Raw genomic sequence first — 18,608 nt, 5'->3', positions numbered from 1 at the left:
ACGTCATCCTCTCTTAAGTATGCATATTTATTTAGGTTTGCCTTCCAAAACTCATGTTAAAATGTACATTTGTTTTCTCAAGTGTTTTCAGGCAAACCCATATGGAAGCTTGTTTCTGCCATGTGATAAACTAAATAAAGATAATTAAGGTAGACTTTTTATCTCACCATTCAGCGCTTCTATATAAACGAAGAATTGCAAATGCAGAATTGAGACGTAATTTCAAAATTGTGAGATATAAATGCAGAATTGCGATAGACTTGCAATGCTGAGAAGAAAAGTTTGAAGCTTGTGGTATAAACTTGCAACTGCAAGAAAAAAACGTCTGAATTGTGCAATAGTCGCAATTGCCTTTGTTGTTTTTGTTTGTTTTGTTTTTGTATGTTCAGAGAATAGCAGAATTGCAAGATGTAGAATTCTGAAGGGGAAAAAGTCAGAATTGTGATTTAAACTCAGAATTCCATGAAAAACAGACTTCAAATAAAAACTAAAAGAGATTAGAATTGCGAGGGGGGAAAAAAGTCAAAATTGTGAGATTAAAAAAAAGTTGCAATTACCTTAATTTTTTTTATTGCATGGTGGAAACAAGCTTCAAAAACCCAAACCTGACAAACAGCTTTACGGTTCAATGGGACCTTCTGTGGGTGAATCAGGAGCTCAGTCTTTATATGTGCAGTATTTCAAACATTTTGAGTAGTGCTGGAATACTACACAAGTCATCGTTTTAAATTATACTATATTATACTACATATATTCTATATGTTGGAAATTAAATAACAGTGCCTGCCTTACCAAAAGAGGGAATGTATTTACTGTACACTGTGTTTGTAGCTTTAAGTTTAGTGGAATAAGTTTAAACCATATTAGTCTTGTCATATGGAACATCAGCATGAAATGCATGAAATGCCTTAAGATTATCTGAACATGAGAAACTCAATCTTTATTTTTTGTTTTAATGGAGAAAGGTGTGCTTTGAAATCGCAGGGAACAATTTCTGTTAATTCTGGATTTGCATGGTTTCACAACACCACTGAATAAAGAGAATCTGTGATTTTTGCATATTTTAGATCTGACTTTCTGTAGACTTTTGAATGCATACAAAATGGTCATTGAAATGCACGTAACGAAAACTAAAAGTGCAACAGGTAGACGGACAAATAAGACAATAGTTGGTTTCCAGCATGTGCTTTATGCTCATGATATTGATCCACAATCACACCGAGGTGTCAGCAACGTGACATCCTGAAGAGCGGATACTCTTCCTGAGAACCTTTCAGTCCTTCGTTCAAGCTAGGATAGATCATGATTTCAGTGTTACATAGTCTTAGAAACCCAAGCACTTCTGGGTCCAGTTTTCTTTGAAGAAAAAAGTGGCTAGTGTTCAGTCACCGTCTCCTTTCTTTGTTCAAGTTTACGGCCAGCTACCAGGACAGCATATTGCACAATGCGTGACTAACCAATCTCCCGACAGACAGGTGGCGCTAGAGCTCATTAAAGATCCCATTGGTCGTGGCAGCTTCTGAATCAGGGCTCTTTGGTACAGCTGTAGGTCTCGTTGTATTGGCAGTCGAACCTGTCCCGACGAGTTTGTCTCACAGTCTTAACGCCGCCTTCCTGCGAGAAGCAGCATCCTTCTTTGGGATCTTTGGGTTTTTAGGCAATCCCAGCAGGCTCATTTGGTCTTCTCCCTCGTCCACTTGATCATGGTCTCTGGCGAGCGGTAAAGGAAGATGAGTTTGGCGTACAGGTCCTCCTCCAGCTCCAGCTCGCCGGTTTCCCGCACGAGGAAGATGTCGGTGCAGAGTTTGAGGATGCGGTCGACGCACGGAAGCTCTTCGAACATGATGGAGTGCGAGATGCCGCTGAAGAACTCGCGGACGAATTTCCCGATCACCAGCACCACGGATGCGTAGAGGCCCATGATACTGCAAGAGACACAGCGAGGCGTTACTTACATCTGCAGCCGCGATTCAGAGCACAACATAAAATCAACAAGCAGCAATTCATTCACTCACCACCATGTCATCCAAGATGTTCATGTCTTTCTTTCTTTCTTCAGTCGGAAAGGAATTCAGTTTTTTTGAGGAAAACATTCCAGGATTTTTCTCCATATAGTGGACTTCAATGGTGGCCAGTGATTTTAAAGTCCAAAAATGCAGTTTCAAAGGGCTCTACACAATCCCAGCCGAGGAATAAGGGTCTTATCTAGCAAAACGATTGGTCATTTTCTTAAAAAAAAAAAAAATTTTATTTATACGTCTTTATTTGGTGATGTTGGAAAGGTCACGCGTGACGTAGGCGGAAGTACCGACTAAGTAAAAAGTAAAAAGTCATTGCCCTTTACAAAAAAGGTAAAAACAACGATGTCGGATGATTTTAAAGTTGGAGGAGTAAATGAGATGGAGTTTTTAACCAAGGTACAAAGATGAAGAACTAATGTGCGTGACCTTTCCAACATGATTACGTAATGTGTGAAGTGTGAAGACGCACATCGCAGAGCTAAAGCAAGCCCAACATTTGTGGTTAAAAAGTTATTATTTTTTTTTTCCCCAGAAAATGACCGATCGTTTGGCTAGATAAGACCCTTATTCCTCGGCTGGGATCGTGTAGAGCTCTTTGAAGCTGAATTGAAACTGAGCACCACTGAAGTCCACTATATGGAGAAAAAAACTGGAATGTTTTCCTCAAAAACCTTAATTTCTTTGCGACTGAAGAAAGAAAGACATGAACATCTTGGATGACATGCGGGTGAGTAGATTATCAGGTCATTTTTATTCTGGAAGTGAACTTATCTTTTAAACGACCAAGGCAAAATGAGGACCTAAGCATGGCAGGAAGCATCACACCAACAAACATGAGTAATTAAATACATTTTGAGATGATTTTAGTCAAAATGGTTGAAAACTCATAAAACACTAGTGATCTGATTTAATGGTTTATCATTTTGAACTAATTCATCTATCGACATGAAATCCATAAGTTTTTGCTGCCATGGACTCGAATTTGGTGAAAATTGGACAAATGGTGTAGGAGGAGTACGAAAAAGTAGGTTTTCATTGCCTTGGCAATATACCGGTCGACCACTAATAAACATGCATGAATGAGAAAATGCAATGCTGCTTGTTCAAAAGTCAAGCCGCAAAAAAACAATGCGCTGACTGAGGTGTATGGAGAAAGCCAACTGTCACACACGCTTGTGTAAAAATGTCTGTCTTGTCGAGTATTCACATAAAAACCGTAGGCTGCAAGTGAATGTAGACAGCTGTGCGATAGGTCTTAAAGTGACAGCAGCCTAATGATCCTGATGCTGTCTGTCATTAATGTTAATCAAACAACAAAAGACAGAGAAAATCACTCGCTGATCTCGACTGATTCACTTTAGTAGCTATAATGAGGATTAATCTGTATTTAAATTATACAGTGAAGACTATGCAATGCTTTATTTTACATTCGATTAATTTCTGTACTATTTTGTACCTTTCCTACCTATTGTTTGTCATTTGTGTGTTTGTTCTTACTTTTAATAACTATAATCATTGTTGTGTCTTATGAAAGTCTGACGCACGTTTTCTAAATGTTTTTTTCTGTAATGCATGACAACTGCACATCTTTATGCATTAAATAGTCAATGTGATGCAACCACAAAATCTGTCATTTTACAAAAATCAAAAATGAAAAAGTGAAACTGGTGATGATTGAACTATTTAACTGCGTGCTCAGAGATGTTTGGGCCGGTCTCCCGTGACTCACCCATAACCTGCCAGGAAGCCCAGGCTGGGAGGACTGACTTTATCACTGAAGACGTACAGCTGCAGTCCTGCCTCTCTCTTCTTCTCCAGCTTTGACTCGGATCTCATCTGGATCTTCCCTGCCGACGGCTGGTCCACAATCCACCACTCCTGAATGTCCTCCGTGCCGTTGTGAGACCTCTCCAAGTCCAGCTGGATGCTCTTATAACCCTCATCTGGCACAGAGGGATTGATGAGATGTGTGAGTTACAGCTGGCGTCAGTATTCATGGAGAAAGTCATCCTGATTCTGCATTACCTGTATAAAGCTGACCGACTGGTTTGGCATTTGAGTCACTCGGTGCTCGAATAAAGCAGGGAAACACTTGCTCTATGACCCTGTGAATGAGAAAATGGACCATAAATACAAGCATTGATGTAAGTATGAAATGCACGATTTATATGTTGAATTTGTACTTGCACAGGTTTATTTCTGGTTCCATTGAGTAACGCTATCAGCTCCTGTCTAGTGTTCATGTCCAGATATGTGATGTGTTTGTCCACTGCAAATTCAGCCTTTGCTCCCAAACTCAGATTCCTGCACAAGAGAGAAGTATTATGGGACATATTTAGTGTTTAATGATGAAACTGCAATGCACCGGAGAACTGCGCTAGAATAAATGACCACTACCATGATTTTTGGACATCATGGTATTCTTATATACACTAATGTAATCACTACTGTTCAAAAAGTAAGCTTTGTTTTTATTATTTTTAATTAATACTTTTATTGATCAAGGACGCATTAAATTGGTCAAAAGTGCCAGTAAAGACATTCAGTTTAACAGATATTCACATAGAAAACAGATATTTGAAATTGTAAAAACATTTCACAATTTTTACTGTATTTTTGATTAAATAAATGCAGCCTTGGTGAGCAGAAGAGACTTATTTTTGAATGGTATGTATCTGAATACTGTAATCATATTATATTTTGTATATATCTAAAAGTGAAAGGGCCAGTCCAGGGGTCTCATTTATGTATGTCATTAGTCCATATCTCATATTTCCTTAATGTTTTGGTGGTATGTTTCATGTCACGTGCATGGGAATAGGCATGCAAATGATATGCAAATGAGGTTATGCATAGTAAAACTAGGCGTTGTAAGCTCCATATATGGTGATTTCAGGGAGGAGTTGGGGTGGAGATGCACGCATGCACAATCTTCCCCTGACTGGGATTTATAAAGGGATTTTTGCACAGGTTCTGGCATGGCTTTATACATGCATACACAAAATCTAGGTTCTTGTACAGTTTTAGGATGAAATCTACGGAGAGTTTTATAAATGAGGCCCCAGGTGATGCACTGTATCTGTACCTCTGGATGCTCCAGGACATGGTGACAGGGAACTGGTCCTCTTTGCTCAAGACCTCCATCAGGTTCTTTCTGCTGGGAGGACTGATGGTCCAGAGAGAGTTCGAGCTTCCTTCCAGCTCTGCCACAGTCACGTCCTCCGCCGTATACGCCTCCAAGAACTGCAGTGCACTCTGGGAAACAGATTGAACTGCACTTGACACATTACACAACGACTAAAGAGCGGCGTTTCTAGAACAACATGCTTCTCCAAACCATCACACTGAGAGTGACTTACAGAATTGTGTCTGTATGAATTCATGAAGCTGATGAAATCTCTGTCAGTGATGTCCTTCAGCTGATTCTGCTGCGCACTCATAGTGAAGATGGGCTAGAAAGCACACACAACACACAGACATATGTGACCCTGGAGCACAAAAGCAGTCATAAGCAGCACAGGTATATTTGTAGCAATAGCCAATAACACACTGTATGGGTCAAAATTATTGATTTTTCTTTTATGCCAAAAATCATTAGGATATTAAATAAAGATCATGTTCCATGTAGATATTTTGTAAATTTTCTACTGTAAATATATCAAAACTAAATTTTTGATTAAGTTATATGCATTGCTAAGAACTTAATTTGGACAACTTTAAAGGCAGTTTTTTTGCACCCTCAGATTCCAGATTTTCAAATAGTTGTATCTCAAATATTATCCTATCCTAACAAACCATACATCAATAAATTCAGAATATAGAATGGCCATGTAAATATATTTGCAAACCATGCTTCTGAATTTGGGTGAATATAGCACTTCTCAAGTTATCAGACCATGTATAAAACAAATAAATGAGCAAGTTACTAAACACTGGTGATACATTATACAGCTGTGAAACACTATGTCATTAAACCTGGATTCTGGAAGTCTGGACAAAAATAATTCAGATGTAGAAGACTTTGCTGTTTTCATGTTTACTGATGTTTGTTCATGTAACGCAGGAATTGTAGAAATGCAGATCAAATATTTACTTGAAATATCTCAAGTTCATGTTTCAAGAACTGAACAACACATTTGTCGATTAATGGTCACATTTACATGCAGGTATATATATATATATATATATATAATATTTCTATTTTTAGTGTTCAAGTGCTAAAATCCTTTATTTTTATTTTGTGTAATGTAGTGTAATATTTAATGCATTTTATGATGTTGATACAATGTATGTATATACTGTATATATATATATATATATATGATACAATATATTTTCTTTCTCTTTGCTTTTATTATATTAATATGGTATGTTTAATTGTAAGTTTAAAACAAGTTGGATAAAAAGTGATCTAAAAAGAATACACTACCTAAAATGAGTAACCTCGATTGCATTACTACGTAATCTCATGTAATCTGTAATTAGTAATGGACTACAATTTGTAAGTAATCCACCCAGCACTGTTTTTGTATATATTGTATTATTAATATGATCATTATCATTATTATTATTCATAGCGTGTCTATATAGTTTTTATTACATTTTAGATATTGTAACACTTCAACTTAAACTACAGGAAAATGAGCCTTTGCAACTAGCTGACAAAATACGTTTAAGGTTTTTAAAGATTGTTTACGCTACAGAATACAAATAAGGCAATTGCTTTAAATTACTTTTTTTAACAATTTGGGTTTATATCTCAAAAAAGTCAGAAGTGTGAGATTTAAACTCAGAACTGTGAGATAGAAATTTTGAAATTAATTCTAAGAAAAATGTCCAAACTATCAGATAAAAATGGCATGTTTCATTTGTTATTACATGGCGAAAACAAAAATAAACAGAATTGCGAGATGTAAATCAGAATTCAGATTAAAAAGTCAGAATCTCAATTCTGAAACATTCAAAATTGTGAGAGCAAAGTTGTGATTACTTTTTTTTATTTTTTATTATTCTGTGGCGGAAATGGACTTCCATAATTTAAAGTAATGACTTTTTGTTGTTGTTGTTGTAATTTTCCCCCTGATTTGAGTGGACGTCTGGCAGACTCGTCTCTATGAGCAGCAGCTTCTCACACACCTGAAAGCCGCCCAGTGTGATGGTGACAGACACGTCCAGCGGTTTGTTGACCACTCCAGCCACAGATTTGACCAGAGACATGAAAAGCAGAGGAAACCAGACGATACAGATGAGCAGCATCACGATCATCCCCCCCATCCCGTACTTCACCACCTTCTTCTTCTTCTGTCCTCGAGGCTGAGGATACCTCTGAGAACACACAAACACACCACCGTGAATCCTGCTTCTGAGTGCTGCTTTGACAAACACTGGCTGGACGTCATCTCACTTTCTCCGACTCCCTCCAGCACTTGAGCACAAAGATGTGAGCGTAGATGTCCTCCACACAGATCCAGCTGGACAGACTGAGCGTGGTGTCGGTCCAAACCCAGTCCATCACCGCCCGCAGCTCCGTCAGGAACGGCACCAACCGGAACCTGAGCACCATTCAGAAAGATGAGACTCGGTCACGACTCGAGCGCTTCTGACGCACCAGAAACAAAGTATGGTATGCACTAAATGTATTATACACATTATGGACCACAAAACCAGTCATAAGGGTCAATTTTGCGAAATTGAGATGTATGCATCATCTGAAAGCTGAATAAATAAGCTTTCCATTGATGTATGGTTTGTTAGGATCGGACAATATTTGGTCGAGATACAACCCCCAGCGACTTAAGACTGCTTTTGTGCTCCAGGGTCACTTATGTGCTTTTAAGCAGAACAAATCTAGGCATTCTTTGGCATAAAGTAATAAGAGGCTGGCATTACCGTGATGACGATAAAGGGTTAGTAAACGTGATATGAAGCAGTGCCTAAAACCCTCTTAACCGTGGTAAAATCACTGTTAACGCATGGCCTTAGCTGGCCTATGACTTTTATGAACAAAAACATCAGGGATATTAAAAAGATAGAAACAGGGCTCCACAATAAATCATTTTAATCGTGATCATGATTTCGGAGAATTCGAATCTAAAAAAAAAAAAATAGATAAACAAATAAATAAAATGACAATAATCTTGATTACCAAACATGATTTTATGACAAATATTGTCATGACATGACAAATAATCGTCAATAACTGTTTAATCATTATCATGTAGAAATGTTCAGTGAATGTCATTAAAAAATTAGCCTAACTATAGAATTTTTAGCATTTTATATATACAGGTTTTTGAAAGAAAGACGTCCCTTCTGCTCACTAAGGCTGCATTTATTTGATCAAAAATACATTAAAAATAGTCAAATATTTTTATAATGTAAAATAACTGTTTTCTATGTGAATATCTGTTAAACTGTAATGTATTTCTGTGATGCGCAGCTGTATTTTCAGCATCATTACTCCAGTCTTCAGTGTCACATGATCTTCAGAAATCATTCTAATATGCTGATTTGCTGCTCAACAAACATTTCTGATTATTATCAATGTTGAACACAGTTGTGCTGCACAATATTTTTGTCAGGATTCACAGATAATAGAAAGTTCAAAAGAACAGCATTTTTATTTTTTTTTTAAATAGAAACCTTTTGTAACATTATAAATGTCTTTACTGTCACTTTTGATCAATTTAATGTGTCCTTGATGAATAAAAGCATTATAATACTCACTCCAAATGTTGTATATGTAGCATTATTTGTGGTCATGCACATGAAGAATGACTTTAATATGTTGTAAATCTCAGGATCAGAGTCTCTGAGGCTGAACACACTGTAATGTGGCTGTGTTTCTTACCCTTGGAAGAGGAAGAGATTGAGGTAATTATAGCTCTTGGTCAGGAAGTTTCCCAGCACGCGAGTGGGGTAACCGCAGCGGATCTGATAGGCTGACAGACCGAAGTAGATGCACTTCACAAAGTACCAGAGCTGGGCAACTGTGTTCTGACTGAAACGCCTAGAAATCAAATCCAGTCTCACGTTAGATGACCTCGAGCTTCTTAAACGGGTTCAATAATGATATCATTCGTCATTTACCTCTCGGTGACTCCTGGGAGAATGAAGAACATCCAGAAGTGAATGCCGAAGACCAGGATGACCTGGAAGATGACCTTCCCCATCACGGTCTTCCTCAGGTACAGCGCACGGTCCACCACCATCGTCCCAAACTGGATGAGCACCATCACCAGGAAGGCCTCGGGAACCTGATCCTCTGACAGAGAGGAAGTGATGTCAGCCGCAGCAGAGTGTTTCTGTGGAGAAACCAGTTTCACTTCAGTTTTACTGCACTTACATGGTTTAATAATCGCATTGTTCTTAAAGTTGGCATGTAATGGATCTTATCGTGAATGATTCATCCATGCATAGGTTTCATGTTTTTAATATTTTGAGCTCAGCTCATGATCACTTGTCCAATCATTTAGTCTGATGGACAGAACAAAGTTCCTGCCCTACATTGTTTTCCTTTTCTAATAATCCATTACACTTTGATGTCACAACATGGAATTAAAAAATCTGCTGCTACTTCTGTTTCATGACAAATGCAACTGCTTTTTCAATCTGGATATTTTATATGAAAGGAATATTTCACCCAAAAATGATAATTAGCTGAAAATGTGCTCACTCTCAGGCTATCCGAGATGTAGATGGGTTTGTTTCTTCATCAATGAAATGTAGCATTGCATCAGTGTCTCAGCAAGCGACATTTCTCCAAACCTGATGAAGAAACAAACTCATCCTAATCTCGGATGGCCTGAGGGTGAGTAGATTATCAGCAAACTTTCATTTTTGGGTGAACTATTCCTTTAAGCTATCATGTATTTGAGCAGGTGAAGCTCTACAAACCCCGAAAGCCCAAAATCCGAAAACGATGATGATGAAGTCGACCGTGTCGGCCAGAAACATGAGCACGTAGACGTCGGTCACGGCGCTGTACTCCGGGTGGATCAGGTTATAGAAGAACTGCCGAATGGGAATGTAGATATCCAGAATCCTGAAACAACACAAACCCAGCAGATCGAACAATATACAAAAATAATATGATGATGTAACTTCCTTTTCAAATAAATGAGTGAGGCGAGCGGGAGCCTCACGTTCTGACAGTGAATCGCTTTGCTTTGATCAGCTGTTCTCTGAGCTTCTCTATAATGAGCTGCTTGCGGCTCTTCTGTTGAGCGCTCAGTGAACTCGTCCTCGTGCCGCTGCTGCCTGCGGAGACACACATCCAGAACCGAGATCAGGCATCAACGCTGCATTTGAGACCAAAAATAGATGTGCACAAACTATGAAACCTATTTAAGAAGCAACATGTGTGGAAAGTCCCTGCTGGTATTTAAAATGTCTTAAATTGTGCCACAAACATCTTAATCACCATTCTTAAATTTAAGAGAAAAAGCAAGAATCATAATACAGCCAAATGTGATTAGTAACTTCAGGCTCTGATTTCATGAAATAAACGTGAGCGCTGAATATTCAACATCAAATCGCAGTCGTGCATAACAACACCCCTTAGCTGTTATAAATTCACTGTAAACCACGGCTTCACGGGGCTTATTGCTTTTATAAAACGGTTATTCCATATACGTAGTAAGGTTTCACAAAATAAAACAGAGCAAATAAAGTGTAATGATATTAATAAAAACAGTCTTCTTCCACCAAACAATGTAGCTCCTCAGAAACAGTTGTGGTTGCAACAAAGTGGTTGCCGAGCAACACACAAACGTAAACAAAGGTGTATGTTTGTAGAGTAATTTACAACAGCTTCGAACGTGGCTCAGCCAATCAGAATCAAGCACCGGAACTATCTGTTTTACAATGAGTGTTTTACAGGCTTGCCGTTTCAATCAATGAATGCAATGCATTTATTCCATTTATGCTTATGATCAACTGTTGATGAATGATGACAGTGTTTACTTTATGGTGTTTATATTATAAGATTTCTGTATTTTATCTCCCTCGTCTTTCTGAATGAGCAGCCAGCAAGAGTAAAGCATAGAATTTCAAAATAAGAGTCAGACTTGTTTGTATTTAAAAAATCTTTTGGAAAAACCCTTGATGACATTTTTATTGTTCCCTAAAGTTTTTTTTTTTTTAAGCCTGTAAAGTCCTGAAGATGCATTTATTGTTGTTCAGCAAATTTCACAGCCAAAATCCAGTGGTTTCAATAGAAATCCAAGCGATCTGGCATTTCGTGTAAGGGTGAAATATTTCCCCGCACAGATTTCGCATCAGATTCAGCTGCTCACGCAAATTTGTGATTGTTTTGTTGTTTTTTTTTTAATGATTTTTTTTTAGCAACTGACAAATAGCAACTTCTACCCATTAAAAATGAAAAATTTAGAGCTTGACATAAATAGAAAAATATATATATTTTTAAAATTTACATGGCTTTCTAAGATTTTAGTAATTATAATCATAAATAATATGAGTAAATAATAATCTAAAATAAATGAATTTAGGGGAAGCAAATTAAAATAAGAAATATGTCAGTTTACAGCAGTTTTAGCTTATTTTAAAGCTAGTTTTGTCTTATTTTAAATCATTTTAAGTCATCTTGAGGCTCAATTGGAAGTTTCTGGTTAGGAACCACTGCAATTAGACCTATTGGCCCACCAAATTTTGCAAATGTAAGTGTGCATGCAGACATCTGAGCATAAAGCAGAAGCACACCTGCTTTAGATGGGTGCGAGCGCTGCGAGACGCTGGAGCTCTGCCGGCGGACCGCGGAGCTGCTGTGGAGGGGTTTTCTGGGTGAGGCGTCAGCGGGGCTCTTCTCTGAATCAGTGTGCTGAGAGATCTGACCTCCTGACCTAGGCTCATCTTCATCCCACAGACCGTAGCACTGAGGAAGAAGAGCACTCTCACGATTCCTGTTCACTTCAGACACGTGACACACATGAAAGAGCGGCTCTCTACCTTCAGGATGGAGCGGTGGAAGAAGAGCGCCAGGAGCTGGATCAGGTCGTAGTGGACGTAGCCCTCTTTCTTCTCCACACCGATGATGTTGGGAGGGTGGAAGGGCTTGGATTTGTCCAGCTTTATGCTCTGGTTAAACGGAAAGAAGCCGAACTGGAAGAAGTACTTGATCACTATGGTGACCTGCAGGCAGAAAATAAGAAAAAGATTACTTTGAGAAAAAAAAATGCAACATGTTGCACTAAAGCAGGTTAACTACAGGTTATGTGACATTTGATTAGGATTAACCCCTATAGGGTATTTGTATGTGGTCAACTGGTCTGTGTTGATTAACTAGGTACTCACTAATCAACTTCTTTTCTTTTTTTTATGATCAACTTTTTATAAACAAAAATAACATAATTGGAACAAACAATCAAGGAAGAAGGAATAACAGACACACTGCCAATAATTTGACAGTCAAACAAGAAAGAATAAACAAATAAATACACTCACAAGTCACTATATTAAGGAGCCTATGAATCCAATATGTGTTTTGCACACACGTGCAGCGTAAAAACCAACTTCTTTTCTAAAGAAAACCCTTGTTCTGTGCTAAGAATCTGGTGTTCCTTGTCAAAAATGACTGGCAATTTTAAAAATTAATCTCCCGTTATGCTGTATTATCCCAGAATCTTGGAATTCATCTACTTGTAAACTTGCTTTCTTTCAGTTAGCACAGGTTTTGTGTTTCTGAGGTTTAGCTGATTGATCGTAGGCCTCATTGATCGGAGCTTATGCATCAGTTTTTGAGTGAAAAAAGCATTATTTGTGGATAATTGTAATATTTACTCAAAAAACTGAGGTTTAAGCTCAGATCAAATGAGGCCTACGATCAATCAGCTCCAAAAAGACACACTAAACCTGTGTTAATTGAAAGACAACAAGCTGATAAAAAGATTGAATCCAAGATTCAGTAATAATATATCATAAAGAAAAATGTATAAGCTATTTCTGTAGGTCGTTCATCTCTGACTGAGAACCCTACAAGTGTATAACAAGGTGAGGAAAAAACCTAAAAAAATGCAAAAATGATTTATTTTTGGGAAGTTGTTAAACCCTGTGTGAGCAATGCCAGTAAGTTTCAGTCCAATGCGAGAAAATTAACTAGCATTTTCATGAAAAAGAAAATCCTCTCCAAAAACACAATATGAGAATTTGGCAACACTTTACAGTAAGGTTTCACTTGTTCACATTAGTTAACATCAACGATAAAACAATACTTCTAAAGCATTTATTAAACTTGTTAATTTCAGCATTTACTAATACATGATTAAAATCAAAAACTGTCTTTGTAAATATTATTTAATGGATCTGAGCTGACATGAACTAACAGCTGTGCTTTTATTAACTGACATAATAAGGATTAGTAAATGCATTGCTCGTTGTTAATTAATGTTAGATAATGCATGAACTAATGCGACCTTGTTGTAATCCAAAACCTGGTTAGACTTTATTTTAAGGTGTCCTTGTTACAAGTACTGAGTAATATTAATTAACAACATGCACTTACTGTAGTGTTTGTAATTCTGCATAATGTATTGTTATTACTATAGCAAGTGCATTAACACAAGGACACTGTAAATGAGTTTACTCATTGAGACGCCTCACTATCATGCGGTCTGAGAGAGGACTATCAGAGCGGCGATACCTCCGTGTAGACGATGGCCGTCATCCAGAAGCGTTTGCTGGGCCGGGGAACCGACAGCATGGCCCAGAGGAAGATGAGGATGGGCAGCACCAGCGTGGCCACCGATGCGGAGATCACGTGGTTGAGGATGATGACCAGATAACACACCATCTGAGAGTGAGCCACCAGCATGCTGTAGAGAGCGTAGCAGAGCTGGAGGAGCTGCGGCTGAGAGCGGTAGAAATGCTCCGACGCCTCCAGCTCCTCGTCGTAGAACATCCTGACGGAGAACAACATCAGATGGGATTTCAGTGTGCACTCACTGTATAAAACAGACACAATCAGTTATAATGCACTTTTGAAGTGTGCTTTCACATACAGGGAGACTGGTCACACTTTTAAAATTTCTAATATCGTTTTTTTTTTATATTTCTAACTTAATGTTTTTATTTATTTATTTATTTATTATTTATTTAGTTATGTATTTGTTTATAATTTAATTTAATTTAATTTAATTTATCATTAATTTAAAATTAAAAAAATTTTCATAAAAGACTATAATGAAGTCTTGGCCACAAAAGGCTTCTGAACATTTTCACTGTTATTGCCCTGGAAATATTTATCACGTTTATTTTGTTGTCACAATGGGAACCATATGCCATCCACATGACATAAATAGACTTGTTTTAAGAACATAATTTAAAATAATTTAACCAATTGGACCTTAAAATATTATAGTTGCTGTTAAAGATTTATTTATTATAATTTTAAGCATTGATGGAAATACTAATGCATAATGTGTTGCAACACATGAATGAAATGTTATATGATTGTATTTTAACATACTGTTCACAGGTTTGGGGTCAGTAATTTAAAAAAAATACTTTTATTCAGTGAGGACACATTAAATCGAACAAAAGTAACAGTAAAACATTTATAATGTTATTTCTATTTCAAATAAATGCTGTTCTTCTGAACTTTCTATTCATCTGTGAATCCTGAAAAATAAAATGTATGATGGTTTCCACAAAAATATTGTGCAGCACAACTGTTTTCAACATTGATAATAATCAGAAATGTTTGTTGAGCAGCAAATCAGCATATTAGAATGATTTCTGAAGATCATGTGACACTGAAGACTGGAGTAATGATGCTGAAAATACAGCTGCGCATCACAGAAATACATTACAGTTTAACACATATTTACATAGAAAACAGCTGTTTTACGCTGAAATAATATTTCACTGTTTTACTGTATTTGTGATCATATAAATGCAGTCTTGGTGAGCAGAAGAGACTTCTTTCAAAAACATTTTAAAATCCAATCCAATCCAAAACTACTGAATGATAATGCTTTTGAAAAGAAGAATAAAACTCTTTTGTAGACACAGTCTAGAAGTCTCTCACACAGTTTACTTGTGGTCACATAGCCCTTAAAACTGTCTCATTGTGTCATTTGTACGATATTTTCCTGATTTTGTAACCTGCATTTGTACTCTCAATTGTATGTACCCTGGCATTGATTGTGTATGTTCTTAGCAATGCAATAAAAAAAAGAAAAAAAGAAAAAAAATACTTGTGGTCACATGACGTGTGGTCACCTGCTCTGCAGCAGCTCGCTGGCTGTCAGCTGAGTGTCGGCGCTCTTCTCATCATCAGGTGTTTGGATCCTCAGCCTGCTGCCCTCGGTGCGTCCCGCTGAGTCCAGGCCCGTGGCTTTGCTGTACGAGGGAGGCGGCAGGTCTGAGGTGCTGCTCCAGAGTTTGTCTGGATGCTCTGGAAGGTCTGCCTCCTCGACGGTGTCGCTGGTGCCCTGCTGCGAGGACAGCTCACTGCCAGAGGAACACACACAATACAGGTGAGCTTGTGATTCATGCAAATAACCACAAGAGGGAAGCACCATCCCACGTTACCTGTGTGACCTGAAGGTGTTCAGAATGGACCACTAGCATAAAACACTGCATACTGCCCAGGTCCCTTATTTAGTCATTTCCACATTTTTATTTAGTAGTTTAGTAGTTAGTTTAGTAGTTTAGTATTATATATATATATATATGTATGTGTGTCTGTGTGTGTGTGTGTGTGTGCGTGCGTGCGTGCGTGTGTGTGTGTTAACGCTCAGGACAGATTGGTTTACACAGGTAATGACAGAAAGCCCCGGAGCTGTAAGTACACAGAAACACACGGCCAGTCTGAAGCAGGGCTCATACCTCGACGACTGCAGGTCTACACTAGGCAGGCGGCAGAGTCTGGGTCGAGAGCGCTGGCTGCTTTTGAGAACGCTGTCGCTGGTCTCCTCAGGCTGGTCCAGAGTGGACTCATACAGCACAGTGGATTCTGTGTACACACTACAGAAAACACACAGACAAGAACCAGATTCAGGATTCACTTACAATAAATAACATGTCATTGGCACGTTTTGTTGAATGTGGCACCTTTCAGATGTCATGCAAACAATATGGTATAGGAATATGGTAATAATTGCCTGAGATGGTATTTTAAAGTGCAAAATCTGAGAAAAGAATTACTATGGTTTTCTTTGGGAATGGTATATGAATATAGCAATCAATTAGTACCACAGTATTACAAGAAATGTTATGGAAATATTATGATTTTACTAAGAAACCATGGTTTTATTTGAAGTGTAAACAGATTTGATCACAGCAATAAATTGCACTTTACTATATATTCATATAGAAAACAGTTATTTTATATTGTAATAATTATTACAATATTAAAATAATATTTTTTTTAATTAACAGAGGAATCTGATGATTTGGTGTCGGTGAGTCGGTGAGACTGAAGGGTGTTGTTGAAATCAGGTGCACTGAATCCTTGGCAAACACCTTATCTCAGTGTGCGCCTTACACTGGATGTAGCGAGAGTCAAAATAAGTAAGTCGTCCTGCAAAATAACAGGCTGCTACACTGAACTAAGCTGCTCCTTTGATGAGAAAAGTGTCTGATTTATAGTTCACAGTCACTAAACAAGCTGATATTCAAAGGAAAGTGCTGCTCAGGTCATACTTTTATACACCAGGTTTTTTTACTAGTAGACAACTAGTCCTGACTTGGTCTTGTGCAGACCCTCACTGTTTTAAAAATCCTCTTCAAGCTACTTTGAGCTCTTATATAGACTCCCGCATTAGGGCTGGGTATCAAGGATCAGCTCCATTTTAGAACTGGTTACGAATTTCCAAGAACTGCAGATTCGATAAGACATGCACATTTCAATTCCGCTTATCGGGCACATTTTAAAGTGCAAGAAGATGCAAAAGAGAACTCAATTCAGGACCCATACAGTTTTCACATCCACAGCATGAACACAGAAAGCTGCCTCTTGTATATTGCACGAATACTGAGTTGAGTTCTCTTTCACGTGAAGAGACAAATACACACAAAATGATGTCAAAATATCCTCATAAACACAGTCGATCTTGAGTGAAAGTAAACAGTTGAGGAAAAACAAACGCGTGTGTCAGTATATTGGACCGATGCATTAGGTCTTAAAGTGACAGCAGCCTAATATTCCTGCTGTTGTCTGTGCCATTAATGTTAATCAAAGAACAAAAGAAAAATAAAATCACTCACTGATCTGTTGTCACGTTAATAAGGATTAATCTATATTTTATTTATAAAAAGAAAACTATATAGTGTCATTTTACATTTCATTACATTTAATTTCAATTTCTGTACCTGAATTTATTTATGCTATTTTTATTACTGACTGTTCACTTGTCTTTAATAAAGTTTGGCATCTATATTTGGTTTTCTAGTTGTGGTATATTTGGTATAAACCATATGAAAAAATCTCTTTGTGTAAGTGTTGTTTAGGCTGCTGATTTTTGTTCATGGCATTCATCTGCAATAGAATGCTTTGCAAAAAAGACAAAGAATATATATGATTCATATCTAAAAATCGGACTTCTTTTTTTGCACTTTATTGGAAACGAAAATGGGAATCATTAAGAATCTGAATAAATAAGATTCAAACAATACCCAACCCTACAACTGAGCCTTTACTAAACACAACCTCTGTCATACTTCAGCTCCCAATTTCTGCAGACAGCTTTAACGGAAGACCTTTCTCCTGGTTAAGAAAACAAAAGAGTGCTTTTCTTGGAGGTAAATCAACCCTGAGATAAGTGGGACTTTCTGGATTAGTCATTGAGTAGACATTGAGAGTATCTGTCTGGAGGCATGAAACAATATTATTTAAACTTTATAAAGCTGAAAGTAACAATTCAATTACATGTGCATACATTAGATTTTCTTTCCATCCATTTTCCATGTCTCAAATAGGGTTGTGTATCGAAAACCGGTTCCATTTTAGAACCGGTTCCAAATTTCCAAGAACCGGGTATTAGATAAGACGCATGCATTTCGATTCTGCTTAACGATTCCTGCGTTCGCATTGTAATGTGATTTATAACGATTTAAGTGCAGGAATGGAAAGAACTTGCGCCTTGTTTGCGTGCATCTCACTGCAGAAAAGGCTGTTCTGGGCTGGAACTGACTTCTTTCGTATTTATCGACCAGTATGCAAGAATCTACGTCAGTATATCATCATAAACACAGCTTTTTTTGACTTAAGTGAACGTAAACAGATGAGAAAGATGAGAACACACGTGTACAGTGTTTTTAGATCTGCGTGCGTTCGGTGTTAAAGAGACAGCAGCCTAATAAACTCGCTGCCTGTCATTAATGTTAATCAAAGAACAAAAGAAAATCATTCACTGATCTTGACTGAATATATTTCTGTCATGACAACTCTCGGAGGGACTGGCATGGTAATGTACATGACACTGTTAATGTATTTGGTCTTGGTGGAATAGATCTGCTACGCTGCTGCTGCTGCTGGCAACACATCCACAACATGCTGCTGTGAACGTGTAAGAAATACTGCTGCTGCAAATATAACATACATGAAATAACCCCCATATAGCATACATG

General features: G+C 37.7%; 1 protein-coding gene across 1 annotated transcript in view; it reads right to left on the bottom strand.

Annotated features, from left to right (window-relative positions):
* Positions 1 to 943: 943 nt before the first annotated feature.
* Positions 944 to 18,608, bottom strand: part of LOC107713889 (piezo-type mechanosensitive ion channel component 2-like) — a 130,110-nt gene continuing 112,445 nt past the window's right edge. Inside the window, exons 35-51 of the mRNA XM_016519539.1 lie at positions 15,867 to 16,004; positions 15,258 to 15,488; positions 13,678 to 13,936; positions 11,988 to 12,170; positions 11,742 to 11,913; positions 10,166 to 10,280; positions 9,918 to 10,065; positions 9,111 to 9,325; positions 8,872 to 9,030; positions 7,426 to 7,573; positions 7,158 to 7,346; positions 5,381 to 5,473; positions 5,107 to 5,276; positions 4,209 to 4,325; positions 4,047 to 4,126; positions 3,751 to 3,964; positions 944 to 1,925 (exon numbers count right to left, since the gene is read on the bottom strand). Of these exons, the coding sequence (XP_016375025.1) occupies positions 1,673 to 1,925; positions 3,751 to 3,964; positions 4,047 to 4,126; positions 4,209 to 4,325; positions 5,107 to 5,276; positions 5,381 to 5,473; positions 7,158 to 7,346; positions 7,426 to 7,573; positions 8,872 to 9,030; positions 9,111 to 9,325; positions 9,918 to 10,065; positions 10,166 to 10,280; positions 11,742 to 11,913; positions 11,988 to 12,170; positions 13,678 to 13,936; positions 15,258 to 15,488; positions 15,867 to 16,004 (2,884 nt within the window). The 3' untranslated portion in view covers positions 944 to 1,672. The remainder of the gene's footprint in view (positions 1,926 to 3,750; positions 3,965 to 4,046; positions 4,127 to 4,208; positions 4,326 to 5,106; positions 5,277 to 5,380; positions 5,474 to 7,157; positions 7,347 to 7,425; positions 7,574 to 8,871; positions 9,031 to 9,110; positions 9,326 to 9,917; positions 10,066 to 10,165; positions 10,281 to 11,741; positions 11,914 to 11,987; positions 12,171 to 13,677; positions 13,937 to 15,257; positions 15,489 to 15,866; positions 16,005 to 18,608) is intronic.

The sequence above is a fragment of the Sinocyclocheilus rhinocerous genome, unplaced genomic scaffold (assembly GCF_001515625.1).
Source record: "Sinocyclocheilus rhinocerous isolate Xijiao unplaced genomic scaffold, SAMN03320098_v1.1 scaffold642, whole genome shotgun sequence".
Lineage (NCBI taxonomy): Eukaryota > Metazoa > Chordata > Actinopteri > Cypriniformes > Cyprinidae > Sinocyclocheilus > Sinocyclocheilus rhinocerous.
The sequence above is the reverse complement of the archived record's forward strand: the minus strand, read 5'-3'. Positions and strand labels throughout refer to the sequence as shown.